We start from the raw sequence: 26460 nt of genomic DNA on the forward strand, positions 1-26460 counted from the left end.
ACTGCTTTCTGAAGGTGTTGACTTGATCTCCCGTCACTCCCTAGAGGGCTACCTTTTTAAGGTAAAAATCCATCGCATTAGAGTTTCTGTTAGGAGACACATGGCCCTCTCCCCTAGTGTGACCGCACCATGGGCCAGGATATGATAACCATGGCTATCGACTGATATCTGAATGGGGACCATTCTGGTAACACGGTGCTACTTCACTCTTATTCATTTTGGTTTGGGCTGTGAGTCAGTCTGTCTCCAGAATCCCTTGTTAGTTCATTCATGTTGATGAGGGTCATTAATATGCAATAGTGCTCCTTTCAATTTCAAAGGGATTCTCCTCAGAAATATTTCAGACAAGGTTAATGAGTTCCATCTTTGTAGACTTTGTTGATTTCCAGTGCAGGAGGGGGTCACGTAACTGCTACTCCATTTTGACTGTGGTACAAGTGTCCATGTTCTTGTGGTTTTGTTTTCAAGTTGACTTTTTTAATTCATAATTCGTGCATTTCATTGTTTATTTCATCATGGCTTCTTCCATGCATGACACTGGCCTCGTGACTTGTTTATACTCGTAGAATATACAAGTCTAATAGGGAACTGTTTCTCCTGTGCTGAAAAGGCAGGTTTACATCCGATGGACCCAATATTATTTGAGGAATAAACACTCTATTTCCTTGAAATCTGCCTGTTATAATTTCAGCATCTATCATCGAAGAAAACAGCTTCCTAATTACCAATCTTGTTCCAAGACAAAGTCCTTGTTTAGGATTCAAGTTCCATAGCAACATTATAACTGCTCCTTCCTTGAGTCCAGGTTTGTGCAGTGGCATGCCCATTGGAGTTAGACTGTGTAGAAACTCTGGAGGGTATAGACTGTTACCTTCTGTGCCCATAGAATCAATGCTGACATATTCTTTTAATTCACCTGATAGCTTTTCTAAAACTTTTTCATTCAAATCTAGTGAATCTTCATTTTAGCACAAAGGATAGCTTTATAATAATAATTTGTATCAAATAATTGTCCCAGCCATTTTGTCACATTTAACCAATTCCATTATCCCATGCCATCCCCTCCCATACCATCCCCTCCCTCCCATGCCATCCCTATTCCATGCCATTCAATCCTTCCCATGCTATCCTCTCATGCCATTCCCATCCCATTCCTTCCATCCCTCCCATGCCATCCCCATCCCAGTCTGACAATGCTTCCCATGCCATCGCCATCCCTTCCATTAATTCCTACCCATCCCTCATGGAAACAATCTCTCCAGCCAGGGTAGCTTTGTTGTTGGGCTCCCCTTATCTTCTGCTGTTTTTGTTCTCCATCAACCATCCCCCACCCACCCCGCTGCTGCTGCCAACTGTTGGCAGCCACATATGCATCATGTCCTCTGCTCCTCCGCGTGCCTCCGTGTGTGCCAGGCACCTTCTTTGGCCTCCTTATCTCGAGAGACAATGGGTAAGCGCCTGGAGGTGGTCAGTGGTGTGTGGAGCAGCGCCTGGAGTGGCTATAAAGGCCAATTCTAGAGTGACAGGCTCTTCCACAGCTGCTGCAGAAAAATTTGTTTGTCGGGGCTGTTACACAGTTGGCTCTCCCCTTGCGCTTTTGTCTTTTTTCCTGCCAACTGCCATGTCTCTTCGACTCGCCACACTTTAGCCCCGCCTTTATGGCTGCCCGCCAGCTCTGGCGAACGCTGGCAACTGACTCCCATGACTTGTGATCAATGTCACAAGACTTCATGTCGCGTTTGCAGACGTCTTTAAAGCGGAGACATGGATGGCCGGTGGGTTTGATACCAGTTGCGAGCTCGCTGTACAATGTGTCTTTGGGGATCCTGCCATCGTCCATGCAGCTCACATGGCCAAGCCATCGCAAGCGCCACTGACTCAGTAGTGTGTATAAGCTGAGGATGTTGGCCGCCTCGAGGACTTCTGTGTTGGAGATACGGTCCTGCCACCTGATGCCAAGTATTCTTCGGAGGCAGCGAAGATGGAATGAATTGAGATGTCGCTCTTGGCTGACATACGTTGTCCAGGCCTCGCTGCCATAGAGCAAGGTACTGAGGAGACAGGCTTGATACACACGGACTTTTGTGTTCCATGTCAGTGCGCCATTTTCCCACACTCCCTTGGCCAGTCTGGACATAGCAGTGGAAGCCTTTCCCATGTGCTTGTTGATTTCTGCATCTAGAGACAGGTTACTGGTGATAGTTGAGCCTAGGTAGGTGAACTCTTGAACCACTTCCAGAGCGTGGTCGACAATATTGATGGATGGAGCATTTCTGACGTCCTGCCCCATGATGTTCGTTTTCTTGAGGCTGAAGGTTAGGCCAAATTCATTGCAGGCAGCCGCAAACCTGTCGATGAGACTCTGCAGGCACTCTTCAGTGTGAGATGTCAAAGCAGCATCGTCAGCAAAGAGGAGTTCCCTGATGAGGACTTTCCGTACTTTGGACTTCGCCCTTAGACGGGAAAGGTTGAACAACCTGCCCCCTGATCTTGTGTGGAGGAAAATTCCTTCTTCAGAAGACTTGAACGCATGTGAGAGCAGCAGGGAGAAGAAAATCCCAAAAAGTGTGGGTGCGAGAACACAGCCCTGTTTCACACCACTCAGGATAGAAAAAGGGTCTGATGAGGTGCTGCCATGTTGAATTGTGCCTTTCATATTGTCATGGAATGAGGTGATGATACTTAGTAGCTTTGGTGGACATCCAATCTTTTCTAGTAGTCTGAAGAGACCACGTCTGCTGATGAGGTCAAAGGCTTTGGTGAGATCAATGAAAGGAATGTAGAGGGGCATCTGTTGTTCGCGGCATTTCTCCTGTATCTGACGAAGGGAGAACAGCATGTCAACGGTCGATCTCTCTGCATGAAAGCCACACTGTGCCTCAGGGTAGACGCGCTCGGCCTGTTTAGAGCGACTCGAGCAAAGACTTTCCCCACTATGCCGAGCAGGGAGATTCCACGGTAGTTGTTGCAGTCACTGCAGTCACCTTTGTTTTTATAGAGGGTGATGATATTGGCATCGCGCATGTCCTGAGGTACTGCTCCCTCGTCCCAGCACAGGCATAGCAGTTCATGTAGTGCTGAGAGTATAGCAGGCTTGGCACTCTTGATTATTTCATGGCTAATGCTGTCCTTCCCAGGGGCTTTTCCGCTGGTTGGAGAATCAATGGCATCACTGAGTTCCCATTTTGTTGGCTGTATGTCCAGCTCATATTTCCAACACATTTGCTCAAGAGCAAGGCCAGGCCAAGAACTTCACAATAATGTGTAAGACAAAGCGTGGAGCGGTTAGCAATATCAATGGAGAAAGGAGTAGATACCCCGTCAGCTAGTTACAATACTTTATCAATGGACTACATGCTGAGGAATGCTCAAAAGCTTGGGGCAGCTGCTGCAAAGGCTCAATGGCGAAAGGCCACTGTGTAAGGCCCTCCCGCCATAGTATACCGAGGACCTGGAATCCATGTAAAACCCCTTGGGCTGTATGCATCAGAGAATGTTTGACACGGAATGTAAATGTACATTATAAATATAACATGTAACGGCAAGTGTAGCGAGGCACCCCATGTATTGCACTTTATGCAATGTCAAATTTGAATTGTTATGTAAAGTATTTTTACAAAGTTTATGAATAAAGTATATTTTTGTAAAAGAGAAAGTTCTCTCAGAATGAAGAGCTGTTGACAACCGAGTGTTGCAGTCTGGCACATTCTAAGGTCCAGGACTATGTGCTGACGAATGCTCTAAAGCTTGGGGCAGCTGCTGCAAAAGCTCAATGAGGAAAGGGAAAGGCTGCTGTAATGCCCTCCTCCCACAGTATACCAAGTGGCTGGAACCCGTGTAAAATCCCTTGGGCTGTAGGCAGCAGAGAATATTTGACATGAAATGTAAGTGCACATTGCAAATATAACCTATAACGGCTGGTGTACTGAGGCACCTCATGTACTGTATTGAAAGAAACTGATCTATATTGCACTTTATGCAATGTCAAATTTGAACTTATGTATTTTTACAAATTTTATGAATAAGGTTTTTTGGGGGTAACAAAAACTGATTGTTACTTTGTGATTTTTTTCTGTTCTTTGTGGTAGAATGCTCTGCATTATTCTGTACCTGACTAAAACAGAAAAAGGTAAACAAAGCAGAAAAGCTTGAGATGAAAAAGCAGTACTTAAATGAACTGCATCTAGATAGTAAAACATTACATTTTGGTAGAAATGGCTACTTTAGGCTGTTTTTGTAGGGTTTAAATAAATGTACTGATATAAATGACATTTGCATTCCTTCTTAGGGTTTTTTTTGCTGATTAATACATTTATTTCCATAAGCTGAGAAAGGACAGGTTAATGTCTATTTATAGATACTGACTTGTGTATTTTATGTTATTCTATAACTGTCATTAATCCCATTGATTTAAACAAGGTAAGGCTGGTGATAAAATCACACATAAAGGAATTTTATGTAATATGTAAACCAGTGCTTTACCAAAAGAACAACACCAATCCAAATCCTTAATCGTTCTTTCTGCATTTATTAACCTTTAGATTTGGTGCTTCCCGTTATTCTCCTTGATATTCTTTGTTACTGTATTTTTCCATATATGTCATTATTGTTCAAAGTTAACTGTTGTGTCTTGATTCACTCTTTTGGTCTCTGGTGCTGGGCCTTTTCCTTGTGTCGGATTGCTAAATCTTTAGCTGTTTCCATATTGTGTTCAGTCCCATTCTAATGGCGATGGCCTCCGACCCCTGGGTCTTGTGCAGCTGACAACAACTTGAATGAAAACTGGTTGGGGGGATTTGCCAGCAGCCAGGAAGATCCAGTTAAAAAAGGGACCTTTCTGGCCTTCGAGTTTAGCGAACCTCAACAAGTTTACTTTCATGTTGTAGCTACCTGTGTGACATTAATGCATCAGAAGCTATACTTGTGACACTGGCCTGGGTCTTGTGCTATGTAAAGGAGGCTTTTGTAACTGCATTTTCCTATGTTAATTATTTTATCCCAATTACTCTGCTCTTTGTGTTAGAAAATTGTACTCTTTTTCTTGTTACTCTGCATTCTTCATTTGTACAACTGTTATTCTATTTTTAGCTGTTATTCCATTTAAGACTTGCTGACTTATGTCCTATTTAAACTTGGAGTATTATAGTCTTGATTCTCTGTTCTTTTACTTGTGTTTCATTGTCAGTCAATGTTATTTATTTCTTTGTTTTTTCTTTGTCAATTACCTTTATTCAGTTCTTTCTGATAGTCCTTGTTACTCTATTCTGTGTTTGCTTTGTCTTAGTTACTGTCCTTTCTGTAACTCTGTATTTTTCGTTATATTTAACTAACACCCACAAGTCAGTATCACAGCTCCTTCATTAAAGAAAGAGATTATAAACCACTGGAGTGAATAATATGATCTACACACCTATATATTATAGCTCCAAAAGCATCTTCAAGCTGAGAAAGGACAGGTTAATATCTATTTACAGATACTGATTTGTGTATTTCCAGCATTTTCTGTTTTTATCCCATATTACGCTCCAGCTCTGAAACACAATCGAATATTGAAATGCTGGATGGCAATGTTTCTCAGAAATCTTTACTTATGACAGTTTTGATTACATGCTTTACATGAATCTTTAATTGCATGTGTTACTTGGGTTAGTTTTATAATCCTTGTGCTTCTCCATAAAGGAAATGTTTCCATAAAAACACACATAAGGTGCAGTGGAAGCTTTATATTTTATTGAAAATATTCTTCTGACCTAGCTATTCAGTTGTAAACCATTTCTTGAAATACTTCATGTAGATAGTAATTCCCCATAGAAATAATGGATAACTGGGAGTGAGTTAGACTGTAATACGTGACAGTATCAGGAGATTATTGCAGGTTTTCTTGAGCAACAAACCCAAACTTACTAAATGCAACAGTGGGAAGAGCTGATTTCATGGAGATTTCCAAGGCAATTGCTGCCCTTTGTTAGAAATAGACTCCCTGCACATGTAAAACATATGAACGTATGGCTGCAAGTTGGAAAACTGGGCAAGCCGGCAGCTCTGAAAGGGCTGCTGCTCTCCCGGAAAAGCAAACATACTGTCACGCACACCAGAAGTGCGATGCTCCGACAATCATGGACTAACTCTGAAGAGTAATGAAAAATGGATTTTGTCTTTAAAAAATGAACCTTTATTTTAAAAAGTGAACAATGGTCCAAAATGGCCACTGAAGAAAAGGGGATTGACCTTTTGTATATTCAAACGGTCTGACAAAGACAAAGGACAAATCTTCAAAGCCAATAAGTTGTTAATGGAACCCATCTTACACCTATCCTTAAAAACCTTCCAGAATTGAATGACTTCTTCTGAAACAAAAGGAGGTGTGAAGTAGTCATGTCCTGGACCATTATGCAATCACCATGGGGAAGAGAGGAGAATGTCTCCTATCAGGTGGTGAGAGGTGACACAGCTTTACCTCAAAAAAAAAGACAGCCAGAGAGTGAGACACAGACTGATGCAGAAGGTGAAACTATTTGTAACAGCTTGAGTTCCAGCCAAGCCAGGAAGCACAGTGCCCTGCTGAAAGAATCCGGCATCTACAGTGTACAGCAGTTAGAGCTAGAAGTAACCTACCATCTTCAACAGAACTTTCAATCAAGAGAGAAATCTACAATCATCTCAGGCCTGCATCCATCTAGAACTTGATTCTCAAGAGAATTCAACAGGTTTATCATAACCTGTCCACCCCCGCCCCCCCCAATAAAAAACACCTTTTTCTTTCCGTTTTCTACCTGTTTCTTCTTGTGTGTGTGCATGCGTGCGTGCAAGCGAATGCATGAGTGGACACGGTTGCGACAATTACAGGATGAGGCATATCGATTAATAAACCATTGACGTTTTGTTTTTTAAAACCTACAAGAAAACCTGTCACTGTCTGGTTATTTGTAAAAATAAAACACCAAGGGGCTAAACTCTAATAGAAATACACTTGCTGCGGTCAGGTGGGGAGTTGAACAGGGGGAGACACCTACGTCACACCACGTGGCCGTAACAATATTGTCTCCCACCCAGAGTTCTTTTTGTAACTAAAGACGTACCCTCATGAGTTGGTACTTCTCATGCCAGTCATGGCACACTATAGGAATGCGAATAGGATTCTAATTCTCCCTACTTAGCTAGCTGAGAATGCCAAGACTTTAAAGAGGTCTTAGCAAAATGAGAGCTTCAACAAAAAAAAATCCAAAATGTAGGAGAAAAAAAAAGTATGTAAGATGTTTAATGTAAAAGCAAGAAATGTTCACTTGCAAAAAAAAGTCTTCTATATTGAATCAAAAAAAGCAACCTATCTCAAGATACTTACTAGAACAGGCCAGGCCATTTCTCATCTTGTGCCTATTTTATATGGGCGAGCAGCAAGCTGGGAGTAGATCCTCACCTTAATACATGAAATTCAGCGTGGAACTGATATGCATAATTAAAGTAGGGTCGTGTGGGTTGTCCCTGTCTGCTGCAAGTCCTCTTCATTCCCACAAAATGTGAATTGGGCATGCAAGGTTGGAGGTTGAATTTTGCAACCCTTCCCCATTGCCAGTGAGGCTCCCATCACAGTGCTAAAATTTCCAATTTATTACCATAAATTGTCTGCCTATGTGTTAAGTACAAATAAAAATATTAGGAACACGAGTAGGCCATTCGGCCCTTCAGGCCTGCTCCGCCATTCGATAAGATCATGGCTGATCTGATTGCAGTCTCAACTCCACTTTCCTGTCTCCCCCCCACCCCCCCCTTGACTCCCTTGTCTATCAAAAATCTATCTAACTCAGCCTTGAATAAATTAAATGACCCAGCCTCTGCTGTTTTCTGGGGAAGAGAATTCCACAGACTAATGACCCTCTGAGAGGAAAAAAAATTATCCTCAGCTCTGTCTTAAAAGGGAGACCTCTTATTTTTAAACTGTGTCCCCTAGTTCTAGTTCCCCCCCCCAAGAGGAAACATCTTCCTGGTATTCACCCTATCAGGTCCACTAAGGATCTTATATGTTTCAATCTCAATATGATCACCTCTCATTTTTCTAAACTTCAATAGGTAAAGGCCCAACCTGTTCAACCTTTCTTCATATGTCCTTCATCCCAGGAATCAGTCAAGTGAGCCTTCTCTGACCTGCCTCTAATGTAATTATACCCTTTTTAAAATGAGAACAAAATTGCACACAGTATTCGAGATGTGGTCTCACCAAGGCCCTGTACAACTGCAGTAAAACTTCCCTACTTTTATATTCCAATCCCCTTGCAATAAATGCCAACATTCCATTTGCCTTCCTAATCACTTGCTGTACCTGCATACTAGCATTTTGTGATTCATGTACCAGGAGACCCAGGTCCCTTTGTACCACTGAGTTCTGCAATCTCTCTCCATTAGAGCCACAAAGGTAAACTGTATACTTCTGGCAAACACAGTACAGTAGGCACAGCACTATTTGTCACACCAGTAACTGAGAACTGTAGGGACTGATGTATGAATTTCTCTTAAGTATATTGGTGATAGATGATATACATCATTTCATATGGTCAATGAGACCTCTCGCATCAACACAAGCTAGTCAATTAAAGAGTGTGAGACACATCCAAGACCACTGTAGCAAAAGACCAACTGAAAAGACCTCAGTGTCAAGTTTGATTCCTAATCGGTGCTGATTTAGTTGATTTCAGCCAGGAGAGTAGGGGTATTACAATACGTTCAACATCATGAGTTAGGAAAAGGAAGAAAAACTAAGTCAGGGTTCCTAAACCTATCACTAAACATAATTAGTTTGTGTGTGTAGAAGCTGGGGGAGGTCAGAGTTAGGCTCAACTGTAAGGTCTACACAGTTTAATTCTCACTGGCAAAGTTCACACATGAACAAATGTCACTTGACTGCCACTAAGGAATGTTAACATAGTGGCTATGTTACTCGACTTCTAATCCAGAGATTTGTAGCTATGAGTTCAAATCCCACCATGACAACTAGGGAATTTAAATTCAATTAAATCTGGAATAAAAAAAAAAAAAACTCGTAACAGTGACCATGAAGCCACTGGACTATCTTTAAAACCCATCTGGTTCACTAATGCCCTTTAGGGAAGGAAATCCAGGCTGGAGTTTTACGGCCCACTACAGGAGCAGTCTGTTGGCAGCTGGGCACCACTCCTTCCACCCCGCTGCAATTTTACGAGGCCAATCAAGGCCCTTAAGTGGCCAATTAACTGCCACTTAAGGGCCTCCTCCCACCACCTCCTTGTGGGCTGGGGGCCCCTCTTGATCAGGCACGTGCCCCACAGAGGGCTCCCCCAAAGTCCCAACTGCCCCCACTGAAATAAAGTGACTCCCCCCTCCAACTGACCCCCTTTGCTTCACCGGGACCCGACTGATAGTCCCCGGCGAGGCCCCAAAAACTTACCTTTGTTTCCAGGGCCATCGTCTCTCTTCTTGCTGTGCCTGGGTGCAGTCCCAGCAGTGGCCACCACTCCCCGTGGCACTGCTGAGACGGAGAGCTGCCAGCTCGCTGATTGGCCGGCAGCTCCATTCGGCGGGACTTCCTGCCTCAGAGAAGTGGAAGTCCTGCCCGAGGCCAATTAAGGGCCTGGGGAGTGTTAAATCCCGGCGTGGCTCCCCAGGCCCAGCTGAGGAGGACTCGCTTCCGACTTTTTGTCTGGTAGGACTCCCGCCCAATGTAAAATTCCGGCCTTGGTGTCCTTACCCAGTCTGGCCTACCTGTGACTTCCTATCAAGCCACTCATTTGTTTCAAATTGCTATGAAAAAGTCTAATCAGGTGATGGGAACACCACAACTTAAAAGATCCCCTCCAAATCACACACTATTCTGACTTAGATCACCGTTCCTTCATTGTCAGTGGGTCAAAATCCTGGAATTCACTACCTAACAGCAGTGTAGTGTACCTACACCACGTGGGCTGCAGCGGCTCAAGGCAGCTCACCACAAGGGCATTTAGGGATGGGTAATAAATGCTTGCCTTAATAGTGACACTCACATACCATGAATGAATAAACTAACTTTGTGTGAGGTACTAGATGACAACTGGAACCCATGATACTGAAACTCAGCAAGGGAAGGAGTCGATTCCTTTAGCAGAGGAGAATTTTCCTTTTCTATGATCGACTAGTCCAGCTTTCCCATGTTAGCTAACAAACAGGTGTAACAAATTTGACAGATTATGAAATTTTTTTAAAATTCCAAAGTAAATCACAATACATTTTAGCTATTGCAGCTAACCCAGAGGACTCAATCAACAAATTATAAAAATGTAACAAAAGATTCTAAGCTTTTTCACTTGACATAGCCTTCAAATTTCAACAGTAAAAACTCCTTAAAACTATTTGGAAGTTGGAGCTGTGGTATGACTGAATGGCATCCAGGTCCAAGATAGTTCCTTAAAGCACAGCGTGCCAGATGCTGAAGAGAACGAGGTTTGTTGTTCATTTGTATTATGGATTCATAGAAAACTTGATGTTTCTGTAAAAAAGCAAAATAAAATCTCACATATATCTGATTCTGTAAACCCTGTGAGTATTATCACATTAGGTAAATAGGGAATATTGGAAACATTACAGAATGGTAAAATTTATAGGATAGTGAGGAAGTGACACCAATCAGTGGGGGTGAAATCAGTGTCTGTCAGAAGGCAGCCATTTGGCCCATCGCATCCATGCCAGCTCTCTGCAAGAGCAACTTAGCTAGACCCAGGCCCCTGCTCTTTTCCCATCGCCCTGCAATTCGTTGCCCTTCAGGTGCTTATCCAATTCCCTTTTGAAAGCCACAACTGAATCTGCTTCCACCACACACTCAGGCAGTGCATTCCAGATCCTAACCACACGCTGCATAAAAAAGTTTTTCCTCATGTCGCCTTTGTTTCTTTTGCCAATCACCTTAAATCTTTATCCTCTGGTTCTCAACCTTTCCTCCAATGGGAACAGTTTCTCTCTATCTACTCTGTCTACTTCATGGTTTTGAAATTCCTCTCAACTTAAAACACTTCTCTTCTCCAAGGAAAACAACTCCAACTTCTCTAATCTATCCACGATGAAGTCCCTCACCCCTGGAACCATTCAAGTAAATCTTCTCCGAACCCTCTCTTAAGCCTTCATATCCTTTCCAAAGTGTGGTGCCCTGAACTGGACACAATACTCCAATTGATGCCAAACCGGTGTTTTATGAAGGTTCATCAAAATTTCCTTGCTTTTGTACTCGATGCATCTCTTTATAAAGCCCAGGATCATGTATGCCTTTTAACCACTTTCTCAACCTGCCCTGTCACCTTCAACGATTTGTACACATATACCCCCAGGTCTCTCTGTTCCTGCACCCCATTTAGAATTGCACCCTTTATTTTATCTTGCCTCTTCTCATTCTTCCTACCAAAATGTATCACTTCACACTTCTCTGCATTAAATTTCATCTGCCACATGTCTACCCATTCCACCAGCCCGTCTATGTCCTTTTGAGGTCTATCACTATCCTACTCACAATACCTCCAAGTTTTGTGTCATTTGCAAATTTTGAAATTGTGCCCTCTACGTCCAAGTCTAAGTCATTAATATATCTCAAACAAAGCAGTGGTTCTAGTACCGATTCCTGGGGAATCCCACTGTACACCTCCGTAAAACACCGTTCATCACTACTCTTGGTTTCCTGTCACTAAGCCAACTTTGCATCCATGCTGTCACTGTCCCTTTTATCTCATGGGCTTCAATTTTGCTGGCAGCCTATATGTGGCACTTTATCAAACACATTTTGGAAGTCAATAAACTTGAGGTCCTCCAAAACTCTGCTGCCCGTATCCTAACTCGCACCAAGTTCAGTTCACCTATCACCCCTGGTGCTCGTTGACCTACATTGGCTCCCAGTCAAGCAACATCTTGATATTAAAATTCTCATCTTTGTTTTCAAATCCCTCCATGGCCTCACCGCTTTCTATCTCTGTAATCTCCTCCAGCCCCATAACCCTCCGTGATATCTGCACTCATCTAATTCTGGCCTCTTGAGAATCTCTGATTTTAATCATTCCACCACGAGTGGCTTGTTTTCAGTTGCCTAGGCCCTAAGCTCTGGAATTCCCTCCCTACACCTTTCTGCCTCTCTACCTCGGTTTACTCCTTTAAAACACTTCTTAAAACTTACCTCTTTAACCAAGCTTTTGGTAATCTGACCTAACATCTCCTTATGAGGCTTGGTGTCATTTTTTTTGTTTTATAATATGCCGGTGAAGCACCGTGGGATGTTTTATTATTTAAAGGCACTACATAAATGCAAATTGTTGGCCATACACACATCAACCCCATAAATTACTTGTATTTTCCCTCATCAGTTGCCTTTAACACTGTCAGTTCAGAGAATCTTACATTAATGGGGTTACCTCTACAGATCAGTGCCAGTGGAGCCACCTATACCTACAGTGATTTCAGTCTTGTAAAGTTTGTCTCCATTTGCATTAAAATGACCCATTTGATTTTAATGCAATGTTCAGATGAATTGTGTTCTTTATTAGTGTTATCTTTTGAAACACCTAGCCCTTAAAATTAAAAAGATCTCTGGGTCAGTAACGTAACTTGGAACCTGAAATTCATCTTAACTAATGGGTTAATGACTCACCAATGAAACTGTGGAACGTACAACATTTCATTTGTTGATTAGGAACAGGGACAAACAGACATTCTTCCATCATTTTCTTGGCAGAATTTCTCTTCATTCATGCCATGTTGCCATTGACTTTTACACCGGTCAATTTATTTTACTGAATGTTTGCATTTTATTATTTAAACTTGGCTATTCCTCTCATTTGGCCAACATGTTTAAAGTTTATTAAAAACAAAACTAAAAATGTTGTGAGTCTTTGTGACACAAGTGATAGCAGTATTTGATCAAGATAGTTACTTACCTCAAACTATTCATCTACAATTTTTATTTTAATGGATTTTGCAATGTCTTTTAATAGCCAAATTTCATGCTGCTATCCTCAGATTTAAAGGGCATCTTTGAAAGAATTAGCTAATATTGCTTAACGTTTATATACTGCACACCTTGTAGCTATAGGGAACTGAATTGCTATGGGATAAACTTTAGTTTTCCAATTAGTCTTTTAAGAGTTTATAATTGATGCAGAATAGTTACATCTAGTGATTTATTCTGAATTAGTTAACAATGAGTTTCTTTGGCCACCCTCCTGTGTAATTATAGGATATATAGGGATTGTTAATTCATATCTTGTTCTGCTGTACATACCTGCCACACATCCAGGGGAACTGCTTCAATCCAAGAGTCACAAAGCGGAATGCTCTCATAGGTATTTAAAAGAGCTTCCATCGTCCAGGGTGACATTGCACATTGTTTGAGTATCTGAAAGATAAACAAACTCTGCATCATTACACTTGTCCCAATCTGTTGAGCATGCACAACAAGCTCTGTTGGTTACCATACTTACATTAGATTCAGTGAATAGCACAATTGTTTGAATTGAGAGTGTTATAATATTAAGGCAAATTGTATTAGTATCGTGGTCAATGAGTTCTTCAGGTTCCCTTGTATGCTATGGCAGCTTGACTTAAAAGATACTGAGGGCTAAGTGAAATCATCCAGTGAATAGCTGAGCCATAAAGACCAACAAGCTCCCAGATTTGATCCACAATCTGCACTGGGTTAACTGCTCTCAGTCAATGTGGCTGCAAGAGTGTCACAATTGATCTCAGTGCCATGGGTACTGAGGGAAAAAAATATTGCCTGGGTTCTGCCCAACGACCCTTACTGGAAATGTATATGTATGAACATCAGGTGAGGACTGGATTGAACTTGGTTATGTGGCCTTATGCAGTTTAATATCCTGCCAGCACTTAGCAGGTTCAGACAGGGATAACTGCAACTTTGAGAAGATACAAATGTGCAATTGGACCACATGTAACCAGAGCTAGCAAGGAGCCTTTGGGAGATTAGGGAATGGAAAAAAATATATAAAAGGAAAAACTGCATTATAATGCATGACAAATAATCACACCATTTTTTCAGCACTAGTCAGACTCCATGGGGCTAATTATAACTTAACCTGCCGGGCACAAAACCCATTGGATAAGGTGCAATGCCAGTTTTACACCCTGCCCAACATTACTCAGATGAGATGTAAAACTACAGTTGCACCCAACATACTGGCTTTCTAACAGCCGGGTTAGGTTAAAATGCTACCACGCGCCACCCCCACTGCTCCCTGCCTGTCCCCCCATGTCGATTATTTATCAGCCTCGTAATTTTATTTTTATTTATTTATTTATAGATACAGCACTGAAACAGGCCATTCGGCCCACCGAGTCTGTGCCGACCAACAACCACCCATTTATACTAATCCTACATTAATCCCAAATTCTCTACCACATCCCCACCATTCACCTACACTAGGGGCAATTTACAATGGCCAATTTACCTATCAACCTGCAAGTCTTTTGGAGGTGGGAGGAAACCGGAGCGCCCCGCGGAAACCCATGCAGACACAGGGAGAACTTGCAAACTCCGCACAGGCAGTACCCAGAACTGAACCCGGGTCACTGGAGCTGTGAGGCTGCGGTGCTAACCACTGCGCCGCTAACCACTGCGCCGTGTGTTTAACAGCTCCCTGACCCACTTCCTTCTGGTCACATCAGAATGCACATCACATATTCATTGCAAGGTCAGAATACCTTAGGGTCAACTGGAGCTGCTCCATGGTTCAATAGAGCTAAGACAATTTTCTCTGGATGATGTTCCAAGTGATCTTCAACAGCCTGTAAAATGCAGTCCAATGGGGTGTAGCCAGCACAGTTCTTGGCATTTACAGAGGCACCGTGCAGCAGCAACAAATCCACAATCCCGGAGTGTCCATTCCCGCAGGCATTGTGGAGTGGTGTGTGATTTTTTTTCCCAGCAGTTTTCACATCAGCTCCACAATTGATCAGCATTTTACAGACTCTGTAGTATCTACCAAAAGCCTCAGGTTTCTCCGCGTACGAGCAGGCAGCATTGAGTGCAGTTTCACCTTCTCGGTTCTTCTTGTGACTGTAGGCACAATAGCTCAGGTAAAGGTCCACATGTTCATCTAAACCATGCTTAGCAGCCACATGAAGTGCAGTATTCTCTCGGTCTCTGGTCTGCATATTAACTCTGGCACTATGCTCCAGCAGAAGTTTAGCACACCTGAAACACACATTGAGAGTTAGTTAAGCCTGTATCATGCATATTTCCTCAATTGTGCCACGTTCCATTACTGCCACTGATTTTGATATTAGATATTGATTTATTGACACATTGATATTTCTTTAGTTCCAATTATTCAGCTAAACAATAAGATGATATTATTTTAAAAATCTCTTGACCTTTGATATATATCAATTGATATTTTGTATTTACAGTTTTTAAAATTCTTTCATAGGATGTGGTCGTCGCATTTATTGCCCATCACCAATTGCCCTAGAGACAACTGGATGGCTTGTTAGGCCATGTCAGAGGGCAGTTAAGAGTCAAACACATTGCTGTGGGTTTGAAGACACATATAGGCCAGGCCAGGTAAGGACGGCAGATTTTCTTCCCTAAAGGATATTAGTGAACTAGTCACTAGTCCAGTAACATAGCCACTATGCTACTGTATCCGTGGGTGTTGTAAGTATGTTGTATTTATTACAAACATATGAATTAGAAGCAGAAGTAGGCCACTCGGCCCCTCAAGCCTGCTCCGCCATGCAATAAGTTCATCTACAAAAGGCAACTCAAATTTGTTAATAACCAAACTAAAAATCAGCAAACTGGACATAGACAACTCACCAAATAAACTTAAAATTTCCTCAGTTGCCCAAACTTTAAATAGGGCAGGTTGTAGTTCATCAAGTCAGGATTATGCAAGGGACAGTGATTAGAGACCGGCTAACACAATATGGAGGATTAGAGGACTGGCTCATCCCACTTGTGACAATGTTACCACTCATTTATCACACTTTAGTTCAGATTTATTTTGCACATGTGCTGAACTCTATACACTAGTCCCTGAGTGAGATGAAAGATGAGGAGCTAACCAGGCACTAAGCACAACCAAGCTTGACTCAGTAGTAGTATCATCGCTTTTGTGTTGCAGGACCTGAGCACTTAATTTAGGCTGGCATTTCAGTGGAGTACTGAAGGAGTGCTTCATGGTCACAGGTGGCATCTACTTAAGAGGACTTTATATCAAGGCCCTGTCTGCCTGCTTCCACTGAGGCCCCTGGCTGTTCAGGTTATGTAAAAGTTCCTCTTGCACTTTTCAATGAAAAGAAGGGTAATTCCTCTAGTGACACAGCAAACATTCATTCCTCAACCACTGCCACCAAAATAGATTAATTGCTTGTTTATCTCCTTTGCAAGACCTTGATCTTTAAAAATTGGCTCTATATATGGCCACTTAATGACAGTGACTATACGTCAAAAATAATTAATTAGCTGTGAAGCACATTGAAACATCCTGGCAATATGATGAGGCATTTTTATAAAAGTGAGTTGTTGTTCTTGCTACATGTGTCACTTTGTACCCTGACATGAAATAATATGCAACAGCAGGTGACTTGCCTGGCAGTGTTCCATTCCTCACCCTACCAAGGAATCACCTCATCCCCGTCTTGGTTTGTGTGAGGAAACATTGGGAAATGTGCATCTTACTGCTCCATGGTTATAACAGTGTTCCTGTTTGCATTTAAAGATTTATTTTAATCATAAAAACTTGGACTTATGCTTATATTGTCAAGGCACCAATATAAATATAGTAATTAACGGGTTAATATCATCTCCGTTACTTCATTTCTTAACATTGGAAAATATTTGTGAGCAGATAGATTACACATTCCCCAATGCCCCAGTTCTAAATCTAAGCACTCAGGGGAAAAAATTCTTACTGTGCTAGAGATCAGCTGCAACATAACCATGTATAACCAGGAAATAAACTTACAGGAGGGTCTGGGGACTGGTGCACAGGTGCAAAGGAGCATACCCTTCTTCAGAGATTGCATTGGGATTAGCACCAATACTAAGCAGAAGCTGGGCACATTCAGTGTGTCCATTGGCACAGGCAGTATGCAAGGCAGTTACTCCTCCAGGGGCAGCATTTACATCAGCACCATTTCCCAGCAGGTGCTTCACGCAAGCTGTGTGCCCTCGCTCTGCAGTGATATGGAGTGCAGACGTATGCTTCTGTTTGGAAGTCAGTGACCAAAGACCTGCAATACAAAAATAAATCATATGTCCATTAAAGTGCTTTACATAGCATTTCTGGTGAGGCCTCAAATAACCATATGACACAATTCTATTTAATTGCCTGAGGGGAAAAAAATCTATATGTATTTGACTAAAAGGCCTCCTGAATGTAAGTACATACCAATCAGTAAAATGTCACATTGAAAAGGTATTCTAGCAATAACAGAAGAACTGCAGGATGAGATTAAGTTTGAAAAAAGTGCTGTAAATGTAATTACACTATTGCACAGCAAGGATACTGCACAGTAATGCTCCAGAAACTGCATAGCAATGTTCTAAGAATGGTAAATACAATGAAATCATACAATGTATTGACTGTTTCTCATGTGTAGGATGGTTTCAGTCAAACAGTCCATCTTCCTGTTCCCCATTGCTCTTTTCCCTTTTATTAATAAACTGGCACTCCTTCTGCACTTAATAAGATGAACTTTTTGAAAAACAATGGAAAATCATCCACTCACTTATTTTATTGCTCCCGTTAGGTTCTGTGCTGCAGACAACACAGATTAAAAAAAAGCTTGTGTTTATAATGCACCTTTCAGAGTCATTAAAGGACTTTTGAACTGCAGTCACCATTGTAATATAGGGAAACACGACAGCAAAATTGCTCACAGCAAGTTCCTGCATTGAGATAAATGGCCAGATAATCTATCTTTGGTATTATTGGTTGAGGGATACATGTTATAGAATCACAGAACAGTGCAGCACAGAAGAAGCCAATTTGGCCCATCGAGTCTGTGCCAGCTTTTTCAAAGAGCAATCCAGTTAGTCCCACTCCCCCAGTTTTTCCCAATATCCCTGCAATGTTTTCGCCTTCAGATATTTAATTGGCCATACTGCACTGAAGTGTCAGTCTAGATTATTTGCTCAGGTCTCTGGGTCAGGCTTATTTCTGTGACTTTCTGTCTCAGAGGCAAGTGTGCTACTGCTGAGCCAAGGCTGACAACTTAATGCTTACCATCTTTAAAAGTAAAACTCATAGCATTACTATCTATTGTTAGACTCCAGAAAGCCAGTAGGTGAAGGATGGAACTGCAGCCAATCTTTACACACTTATATAAGCATTTATTTACAAAGTTACACATCACAAGCATGCACCTCCTAACTCAAAAACTACTGTTCCAATCTGTGTATTGTTACAGGGTACAAGTGAATCCCCAGTTAATGCCCATGGCCTGCATACAATTAAACACAATTAATGTACAATTAACATCTATGTAGATTAATATGGAAGCCTAGGATAATATTCATCATCTCAATTTTGTCTGGGGCCTGAAGCTAGATGATTAAAACCGAGTTATACAAAACTTTACATTTGAACCCCTTAACTGCAGTAAAATGAGAAAAAACAAGTTTGAAATTATAAACCCAATTATAGCATTGTTCCCTCCCCATCCTCTTTTTGCAGGATACATACAGGGCCAGTCTATTCTGTACACCAAACTTTGCCAAAAATAGGCATCCAGTGTTTTGCATTCCCCTTCCCTCCCAGTTGTCCAATGCATGGTTATTAGGAATGACATTATTTCAAGTAATAGCCAAGCAACCTTGAAGAAATATTGGAAAGAGGCTCTTCATTATATTCTAAAGGCTGTGTCCCTTTTTTTCTTAGCTATGTATAGTTTTAAATGATTTTGAATAAACCGGGTTTTCCGCAGGAAATAAAAAGTCGATTGGAATTAAAACCATCTTTCCCTGGTCTCTACTTGAATATACATTTCTATATGCTATTGGGAGATAATTGGTAGATTTGAACATTCTAAAAGGTTACAATTCCTTCAATTTTACCAGGAATTTTGTAAGTTGGCCATTGGGGAAGAATAATTCACTTCATCAGAGACAGCAACACTCCTGATGCCAGTTTCAAAGTAGATCCTGAATATGGAACTCCCTCAGAGTGTCTGGATGGGAAGAAGCTCCCTGTTTCACAGCACAGATGGCAAGGCTCCCTCTTTAAAAGAGATAATATACCTTTCACTTTAACATGTTGACAATTTCAAAAATATGGAAGATTAGGTGTTTAAAATAATAAAAAGCATTTCAATAGAAATAGTGGAGCTATTTCTTCTGGTGTGGGATTCCAGAAGAAGTGGGCACATTCTTAAAATTACATCGATGCAATTAGGAGTGAAATCAGGATGCCATTTTTTCACACAAACGCTGTGGAATTCTGGAATTCTCGTCCATTTTTGAAAGGCTGTGAATGCAGGAGTTAATTAAAATGCTCAAGACTGAGATTGATAGATGCTTTTTATTAGGTAAGAACATCAAGGAATATGGATCAAAGCCAGGTAAATGGAGCGGAGATAGAGATGTCATGATCTATTTGAATGGCAGAACAGACTTGAGGGGCTGAATAGCCTACTCCCATTCCTGTTTCTATATTTAATATAGCAATGTAGCCAACAACATCAATTGCAGCACCTTATAATTAACATAGATTGGATCTAAAAATAAAAATATTGCAGATGCTGGAAATCCAAAACAGAAAATACTGGGAAATAAACAGATCAGGCAGCATCTGTGAAAGAGAATAAAAGTCAACAGTTTGGGTATCGATCTTTCCTCAGAACTGAAAAATATTACATCTGAATAGCATTTAGAAAGGAGTAGAACAGAGGCAAAGGGTAAACAAAAACAATCATCCACAGAGGAACTACAACAACCTGTAAAGTGCTTAGGTGGAGAACAAGAGTTTGTTAAATGGCAGAAGAGATACTCACTTAAAGCAAAAGAATATATAACAAGAAAAATCAAAGAAAGTCATTTACCAGACACAGAAAATGTGTGAATAGTTAAAGGAGGATAGCCAAATGACAGTGGAAAGGAACGCATGAAAAATTGGCAAGTAGATCAGGAGTGGCCCAGAAATCTGGTGGAAGAAAATAAGCAGGTCGACAAAAATGTTATAAGACCATCACATTCATGTTAAAACCACTAGCTGAATTGGTTTACAGGCAGGCCAATTAGAGACACAGGAAAAAAAAGCAAGAAACTAGCAGTGCAATATTTATTTCATAAACGCCAAACAATATATAGTGCTGGATCTTTCAAGGGTCATTTCAATATCCTTTGAACGAATCCTATAATGAAATGGGATATGGACAAATGGTTCCAAGGAAGCCTATTTTGTTGCCCCAACATGGAAACTGGCAGTTAAAACATGAAACTAGAAATCCAAAGAAATACAATTTTGCTGTTTGTTTATGAATATCAATAATCAGGCAATCGCAATATTAACTATTGTGGTCATTAATTAATAGAAATGTGAACAGTAGTTGCTTGGTTATCTGAAATAAAAACAAGAAATGCTGGAAATACTGAGCAGCTCTGGCAGCACCTGTGGAGAGAAAAGCAGAGTTAACATTTCAGGTCAGTGACCTTTCATCAGAACTGCATTGCCTGGTGATCTGTTGGGGGAGGGGGGGGAGGGGTGGTTAAACTAATTTGGCAGGGTGATGGGATACAGAGTGGAGATACAGTAGGGGGTGATGCACAGCCAAATATAGAAAAGAAATTAAGTCAGTCTGGAAGGCAGAGCAAATATAGACCTGTTAAGGCACAAGCGAATAATGCAAGGCTGGATTGCATCTATTTTAATGCAAAAAGTCTTTCTAGTAAGGCAGATGAATTGAGGGTGTTGATTAACACATGGGAATATGATATTATTGCTATCACAGAAACATGGTTGAGGGAAGGGCAGGAATGGCAACTCAATATTCCAGGGTATAGAATCTTCAGGCATGACAGTGCGGGGATGGGGGGGTGGGGGTGGTGCGGGGGGGGGGGGGGGGTGATGTAAAAGAGGAGGTGGCATTGCACTATTGATTGAGGAGTCAATTACTGCAGTAAGGAGGGATGATATCTCAGAAGGTTCCTCAAATGAGGCCATATGGGTAGAACTTGAAAACAAAAAGGGGGCAATTACTTGGCTGGAAGTGTACTACAGGCCTCCAAACAGTCAGTGAGAGAGAGAGGAGCTGATAGGTAGGCAAATCTCAGAAAGGTGTAAAAATAATAGGGTAATAATAGTAGGTGATTTCAACTTCTCCAATATTAACTGGGATAGTCTTAATGCAAATGGCTTAAAAGGGGTGGAATTATTAAAGTGCATACAGGAGAACTTTTTGAGCCAGCACGTAGAAAGGCCTACAAGAGAAGGGGCAGTACTGGACCTAATCCTAGGGAATGAAGCTGGACAAGTGGTAGAAGTGTCAATGGGGGAGCATTTTGGGGATAGTGACTATAACTCTAAGATTTAAGGTAGTTATGGAAAAGGACAAAGATGGACCAGAAAAAGGAACTGAATTGGGAGAAGGCCGATTTCAATATGATAAAACAGGATCTGGCCAAAGTGGACTGGGAGCAGCTACTTGTAGGAAAGTCTACATTAGACCAGTGGGAGTCATTCAAAAAGGACAAAGTGAGTGTTCAGAGCCAAAATGTACCTGGAAAGGTGAAGGGCAGGACCAAAAAATCCAGGGAACGCTGGATGTCAAGGGATATAGAGGATTGGATAAGGAAAAAAAGGAGGCTTATGGCAGATGCAGAGGGCTGAAAACAGCGGAGGCCCTAGAGGAGTTTAGAAAGTGTAGGCGGGTACTTAAAAAAGTAATTAGGAGAGCAAAGAGGGGGCATGAAAAAACAATGGCGGGCAAGATAAAGGAAAATTCCAAGGCATTTTATAACTATATTAAGGGCAAGAGGATAATCAGGGAAAGAACAGGGCCCATTAGGGACAAAAGTGGCAATCTATGTTTGGAGCCGGAGGACACAGGTGAGGTTTTAAATGATTACTTTTCATCTGTGTTCACTATGGAGAAGGACGATGTAGGTGTAGAGATCAGGGACAGGGGACTGAGATATACTTGAACAAATTAGCATTGAAAGGGAGGAGGTATTACTGGTTTTAGCGGGCTTACAAGTAGATAAATCCCCAGGCCCAGATGAGATGTATCCCAGGCTGTTACGTGAGGCAAGGGGAGGAGATAGCAGGGGCTCTGACATAAATTTTCAAATCCTCTCTGGCCACAGGAATAGTACCAGTGGACTGGAGGACAGCGAATGCGGGACCATTATTCAAGAAGGGTAGCAGGGATAAACCAGGTAATTACAGGCCAGTGAGTCTAACATCAGTGGTAGGGAAACTATTGGAAAAAAATTCTGAGGGACAGGATTAGTCTTCACTTGGAGAGGCAGGGATTAATCAGGGATAGTTAGCATGGCTTTGTTAGGGGGAGATTGTGTCTAACAAACTTGACTGAATTTTTCGAGGCGGTGACTAGATGTGTAGGTGAGGGTAAAGCAGTTGATGTAGTCTACATGGACTTCAGTAGGGCTTTTGATAAGGTCCCACATGGGAGATTGGTTAAGAAGGTAAGAGCCCATGGGATCCAGGGCAATTTTGCAAATTGGAGCCAAAGTTGGCTCAGTGGCAGGAGGCAGAGGGTGATGGTCGAGGGTTGTTTTTGCGATTGGAAGCCTGTGCCCAGTGGTGTACCGCAGGGATTGGTGCTGGGACCCTTGCTGTTTGTAGTGTATATTAATGATTTTGATGTGAATATAGGAGGTATGATCAGTAAGTTCGCAGATGACATGAAAATTGGGAGTGTCGTAAATAGTGAGGAGGAAAGCCTTAGATTACAGGACAATGGGCTGGTAAGATGGACAGAGCAGTGGCAAATGGAATTTATTCCTGAGAAGTGTGAGGTGATTTATTTTGGGAGGACTAACAAGGCAAGGGAATATACAATGGTTGGTGGACCTAGGAAGTAGACAGGGTCTAAGGGACCTCGGTGTACTTGTCCATAGATCACTGAAGGCAGCAGCACAGGTAGATAAGGTGGTTACGAAGGTATATGGAATACTTGTCTTTATTAGCCAAGGCATAGAATATAAGAGCAGGGAGGTTATGATGGAGCTGTATAAAATGCAAGTTAGGCCACAGCTGGAGTACTATCTACAGTTCTGGTTGCCACACTATAGGAAGGATGTGATTGCACTGGAGAGGGTGCACAGGAGGTTCACCGGGATGTTACCTGGGCTGGAACATTTCAACTATGAAGAGAGACTGGATAGGCTAGGAATGTTTTCCTTAGAGCAGAGAAGGCTAAAGGGGGGGGGGGGGGCGGGCTATACAAAATGATGAGGGGCATTGATAGGATAAATAGGAAGAAACTTTTTCCCTTAGCAGAGGTGTCAATAACCAAGGGGCATAAATTTAAGGTAAGGGACATGAGGTTTAGAGGAGACTTGTAGAAAAGAATTTTCACCCAGAGTTGCAATCTGGAACACACTGCCTGAAGGGGTGGTAGAGGCAGGAACCCTCACAACATTTAAGAGGTATTTAGATGAACATTTGAAATGCCACAATATGCAAGGCTACGGGCCAAATGCCGGAAAATGTGATTAGAATAGATAGGTTTATGATGGCCGGCACAGACGCGATGGGCCGAAGGGCCTGTTTCTGTGCTGTATAACTCTATCTGTAGAGTCATTTGCTCGCGACATCTGGCACAATAGAAATCATTCTAAATGCCTGAACTCAGTCATTACCATTTGCATGTATTAACAATTCAAAGGCATAACAAACGAGCCATATAACCTGGACCTGAATTGTTTATCATTAGACATTAAAATCAAAACAATGGTTGGTTGGCTGCATTCTCATGAAACTAAAAAGTGTCTTCAGACAGCTTTGTGTTTTGTTCACCTCTCCCCCAACACCAAGACAAAAGAACCCTATGGGCTGATTTTTTCCCTCGGAGCTGGAAGACCCGCCATCAGGGGAGAAAGTGGAAGGCGACCCTCCTCCAGCGGGCGTCAGGACCCTGGGGCAGCATAATGCAGGCTGCGGCCAATTAGCAGTCCGCCGCTAGGGCCGCCATCCAACTGAGGATGGCAGCCCACCCTGAGGGCTGGCAACTCAGCAGGGAGAGGGGACCTCAGTGCCGAGGCGCCCTCGAAGACATGCAAGTTTCGTTGGGAAAGCCGGAGCCGGGCAGGCCCTGGCAATGGGAGGGTGGATGTTTCTATGGCGGGGGTGCCTTGGGCGCAGGGGCGGTCATTCCCACCAGAGCCCTCTGTGGGCCATGCAGTGCCCCCTCCCCGAGAACCCGCTGGGAGGCTGCCAGGATTTACCTGGTGGTCTCCCCACATGGGCAAAATGTCTGCAGGGGCGGGCAGTGGCCCTTATTTTGAGTCATTTTGAAGCAATTTTAAAATACATCTTATTTAAAATTGAGAATAAAATTATAATGTACAGAAGCATCCCCTGTTTGGCACAGCTCTGCTTTCATCACGCTACTTCTGCAATTATTACATCAGAAGCAAATAATATTCCTGATGGGAGGGGGAAATATTTTGATCTTGGAAGATGTTTCTGAGCTTGTTGAAGTTCCTGCTGAACAAAGTATTATTAACAACAGCACCTCTACAGAACAAAAGAGTAAAAATGTGAAGACTACTCCTCAGTTCAATTACAATAATGGATAAACACTTTCTTTTGAAGTACTGGATAGAAAGCTGAACTCTGCTCTCCCTTGCATCTGGAAGCCCAGTGAAGGATGTTATCAACGTACAATAATAGCAGATAGTGAATAAAAATTCAGTCATTTTGGGGGTAATGGCTTAAATGTTGGTGCAACTGGGATGAACAGGGGTCTGATGAAAGGTCATTGACCTGAAACATTAACCCTGCTTCTCTCTTCACAGATGCTGCCGGACCTGCCGACTATTTCCAGCACTTTCTGTTTTTATTTCAGATTTCCAGCATCTGTAGTATTTTGCTTTTAATTTGATTTACGATGATGACAAGGTGTCTGACGAGCAGGAGGGATGCCGGAGTCTGAAGCAAGAAGAAATGGGCACAATCAACGCACCGTGAACAGACTCCTTAACTCTGGTTAAAATCAATGGAGGGAAAAGCAAGATAAACTCATATAAACCTTTGCCACAAGCCACAGAACTTAAACCTTGCGCCAGAATTTTTAGCGTAGAGGATGGAAAAGTATTTACTTACCTAGCTCTGCGGACCAGCTCAGTTCATGACTGACTGTCTCTATAATCACGTTTACTGAGTCCTTGCTCTTGAAGATGTTTCTGATCTTGTCCAAATCTCCTTTGAACAGAGCGTCGTGGACAGTAGCATCGCTAGATATCTGTGGCCGTGTTCTCCGTTCCCTGTCCCTGAATGCAGTCTGACTCACAGCCGGAGTTTGCCTGTTTCTACGAAACCTGTACAAAGCTCTCCTTTCATCCTCCAGATCCTGCAACTCCCTTTGTAACCTCAACGACCGGAGTGTGGAAGAAGTGAACGCAAATGTGTCCCTGAACATGGTGGAACTGGAGTTACTGTTAAAACTTCTCATCAAAGCTTGAAGCAGATTATCTTCAGCTGCTCTGTGCCCTTGGGGTTGGCTAAAAACCAACACTGAGTCAGGAGTGCAAATAATTTAGAAACATCATCACAAGACCAAACATCCAGGGGCCACTGCAGTGATAAATTTGGTAGTATACGCAGCTGGGATATAAACAGGTCGGTACAACAGCGTAGCTGTAAATACTGCAGTGTCATTTCAAGCATTTAGAATGGGATAAAATAATTTAACTGAGCTACAGGCGTCTGTAATGTAAGTGCTCCTATAGGAACTGCCCACTAAATATAAATACTGCCAGCTGGAAACGTTATTAAAATTTTACTTGTAGCTGGGAAGTTATCCTTTTATTTAAGTAATAGCAATTCTAGTCATTTCCAGGACTGAACCACACACTAAAAAAGGAACGTTCAACAGATATAAATACAATCTGGTTTCCAGCCCTGTGTGGCCAGTGCGGACACGATGGGCCAAATGGCCTCCTTCTGCACTGTAACGATTCTGTGTGTATCAAGAACAGAAAAGTTGGGACAAATGTACCAATGAATTGCAACTATACTCCCGCCTTTGATGTGTGCAAAATGGCAGCAATGCTTGCTTTCACAGTTATTGCATTTCAACATAACCTATTGTATTTGCAGTGTTTTGGGATGTTTCTGAAAGGTACCAATAAGACATAAGAATGCAAGTTCTTCCTTCTACATAATCCAACAAACAGAAACAATCCCACTGCTGGAAGGACTCCATTATTCTCAGTATGGCAGCTGATATCTGACCAGTTCTGATAACTAGATTTTTTGAATTTCTGTGTAAGTT

At 42.1% G+C, this 26460-nt stretch overlaps 1 protein-coding gene across 1 annotated transcript; it reads right to left on the minus strand.

Moving 5' to 3' along the window:
* Nucleotides 1-10306: 10306 nt before the first annotated feature.
* On the minus strand, nt 10307-25605 carry asb16 (ankyrin repeat and SOCS box containing 16). The gene is made up of 5 exons (XM_068012965.1): nt 25290-25605; nt 16965-17232; nt 14698-15190; nt 13259-13372; nt 10307-10492 (listed from the first exon to the last, which is right to left on the minus strand). The coding sequence occupies exons 1-5, from the start codon at nt 25603-25605 to the stop codon at nt 10307-10309; spliced, it is 1377 nt and encodes a 458-aa protein (XP_067869066.1).
* Between the last annotated feature and the right edge of the window lie 855 nt (nt 25606-26460).

Source organism: Heterodontus francisci, chromosome 33 (genome assembly GCF_036365525.1).
Source record: "Heterodontus francisci isolate sHetFra1 chromosome 33, sHetFra1.hap1, whole genome shotgun sequence".
Classification (NCBI taxonomy): domain Eukaryota; kingdom Metazoa; phylum Chordata; class Chondrichthyes; order Heterodontiformes; family Heterodontidae; genus Heterodontus; species Heterodontus francisci.